This window comes from Cupressus sempervirens, chromosome 9 (genome assembly GCF_028749045.1).
Source record: "Cupressus sempervirens isolate cs-2001-9-10 chromosome 9, ASM2874904v1, whole genome shotgun sequence".
Classification (NCBI taxonomy): domain Eukaryota; kingdom Viridiplantae; phylum Streptophyta; class Pinopsida; order Cupressales; family Cupressaceae; genus Cupressus; species Cupressus sempervirens.
Window position 1 is genome coordinate 2109695 of NC_143126.1, and position 2080 is coordinate 2111774.

General features: G+C 38.5%; 1 protein-coding gene across 1 annotated transcript; it reads left to right on the top strand.

Moving 5' to 3' along the window:
- The first annotated feature begins 802 nt into the window (after positions 1-802).
- Positions 803-1252, top strand: LOC149537322 (uncharacterized). Its single transcript, XM_089800351.1, has one exon. It carries the CDS (start codon positions 803-805, stop codon positions 1250-1252), a length of 450 nt encoding a protein of 149 aa, XP_089656477.1.
- The last annotated feature ends 828 nt before the right edge of the window (positions 1253-2080 follow it).

A 2080-nucleotide genomic window follows, 5' to 3' on the forward strand; every position in this document is an offset into this window, starting at 1 on the left:
GGAGTTCTTTGGTAGATTGCTGCAATGTGACCCTAATTTGAACTTAGATAAGCAAAAAATGTTCCTGGAGAGCATTCCTTCCTGCATCTCAAAGGCCAAGAACTTATCCCTTACTTCCATTCCTTCTTCGGATGAGATTTCTAAGGTTGTTTTCTCCTTTGAGGGTGATAAAGCCCCTAGTCTGGATGGGTTTCCCCTTTAATTCTTGCATTAATATTGGCATACCATTGGGACTGATGTTTGTAATGGTGTGAAGGAATTTTTTGGCACCAGAAATATCCTAAGAGAATTAAATGAGACCTTTATTGCCCTTATTCTTAAGAAGCTAGGTGCTAATAGTATGGATCAATTTAGGCCTATCAGTTTGTATAATTCTTTTTATAAGATTATATCTAAAGTTCTTACTCTTAGAATTCTTTCCTTTCTTCTGTCTATCATCTCAAGGTAGCAAAACAGGTTTGTTTCGGGTAGATAGATCTTGGACTCCATCATCTTCAATCATGAAAATATACATTCTCTTGTGGTGTCTAAGAAGGAAGGGTTTCTTCTTAAGCTTGATCTCTCTAAAGCCTATGATAGAGTGGATTGAAATTTCCTTCTCAGGGGCTTGGAAGCGTTTGGCTTTAATAAAAGATTCAAGGACCTTATCTTCATGTTAGTTTCCTCGGCTTCTTTCTTGATGCTTGTTAATGGTTCCCCTACTTCCTTCTTTAAGGCTTCTAGGGGTCTTAGATAGGGGAACCCAATCTCTTCTATTCTTTTTGTCATCTTGGTTGAATGCTTGGGGAGATTTATGAATAATATGGTGGTGAAAGGGGACTTTGTGGACCTCAACCCTTCTTCCTCTTCTCTTGTGTGTTCACACCAACAGTTTTTTGATGATTCGATTGTCATGGGGGAGACTTCGGTGAGGAATGCTAGGAACATAAAGAAGGCATTAACTGATTATGGTATGGCTATTGGTCAAACTATTAGCTGGAGTAAAAGTGTGATTTACTTTATCAATGTTAGTGAGGCAAGACAAATAAAGATTAAAAGGATTATTGGTTGGGAGAGTGGATCCTTGCCAAGAACCTATTTGGGTTTACCTTTGGGCTTATCTCCTCCTGACAGCTTTTGGAACTTGCTGATTGATAAAATACATTTGAAACTTGCTGGTTGGAAGGGTTCTCTCCTCAGTCAGGCTGGGAAGGTTATTGTTTTGAAATCTATCCTTCAAAGTGTCCTGCTTTATACTTTGAGTGTTTTTTAAATTTCAAGAAAGTTTGCCCTTGCTATTGAGAAAATTTAGAAGACTTTCTTGTGGACTGGTATGGAGACTAAAAAAAGACTTCCTCTTATTGCTTGGGAGAATGTGTGTATTCCTAGGGGGAAGGGAGGGCTTGGCTTGCGTAGGATTTAAACAAATAATGAACTCTTACTGGCTAAATTACTCTGGATATGGCACAAGGAAGAGGGGGGATGGAGGAATATTTGGGTTGATAAATATAATAGGGACCACTTTGATTTTCAACACTTCCTTTCTTTTGATGCTGATCAAGGGGGTTCTCTGATCTGGAAGAACGCTCAGAAATTTAAACATATTTTAAGAAGAGGGGTTAAATGGAAGCTGGGAAATGGAAGGAAAGTTATTTTGTGGGAAGACATTTGGATCCTAGATTACCCTCTTTGTGATGATCCAAGGTGGAACGGGTATATGGAGTAGTGCAAGAATCAGTATGGTACTTTTGTGAGTGATTATTGGAAGGATGATTTGTGGGTGAATCTTCTTAGGGTGGATCAAAATTTGGCTAAGCTTGCTAAGTGCTTGAATGCTTGCTTTCTTAACAATGAAGAGGATGTTCTGATCTAGAAAATTGATCCCAGTGGCATGTACTCTATTGCCTCAGCCTTTGCTAAATCTTTTGATGATCATGATGAACCTTGCTGGGCTAGGGCATGGGTGAAAGGTTTGACTCCCAAATTTAACATCTTCCTTTAGATTCTTTTGCAAAATAAAATATTAACTCTTGACAATCTTAAGAAGAGAGGCTTCATCATTGTTAATCGATGTGTTCTTTGCAAGAATGATGGGGAATTG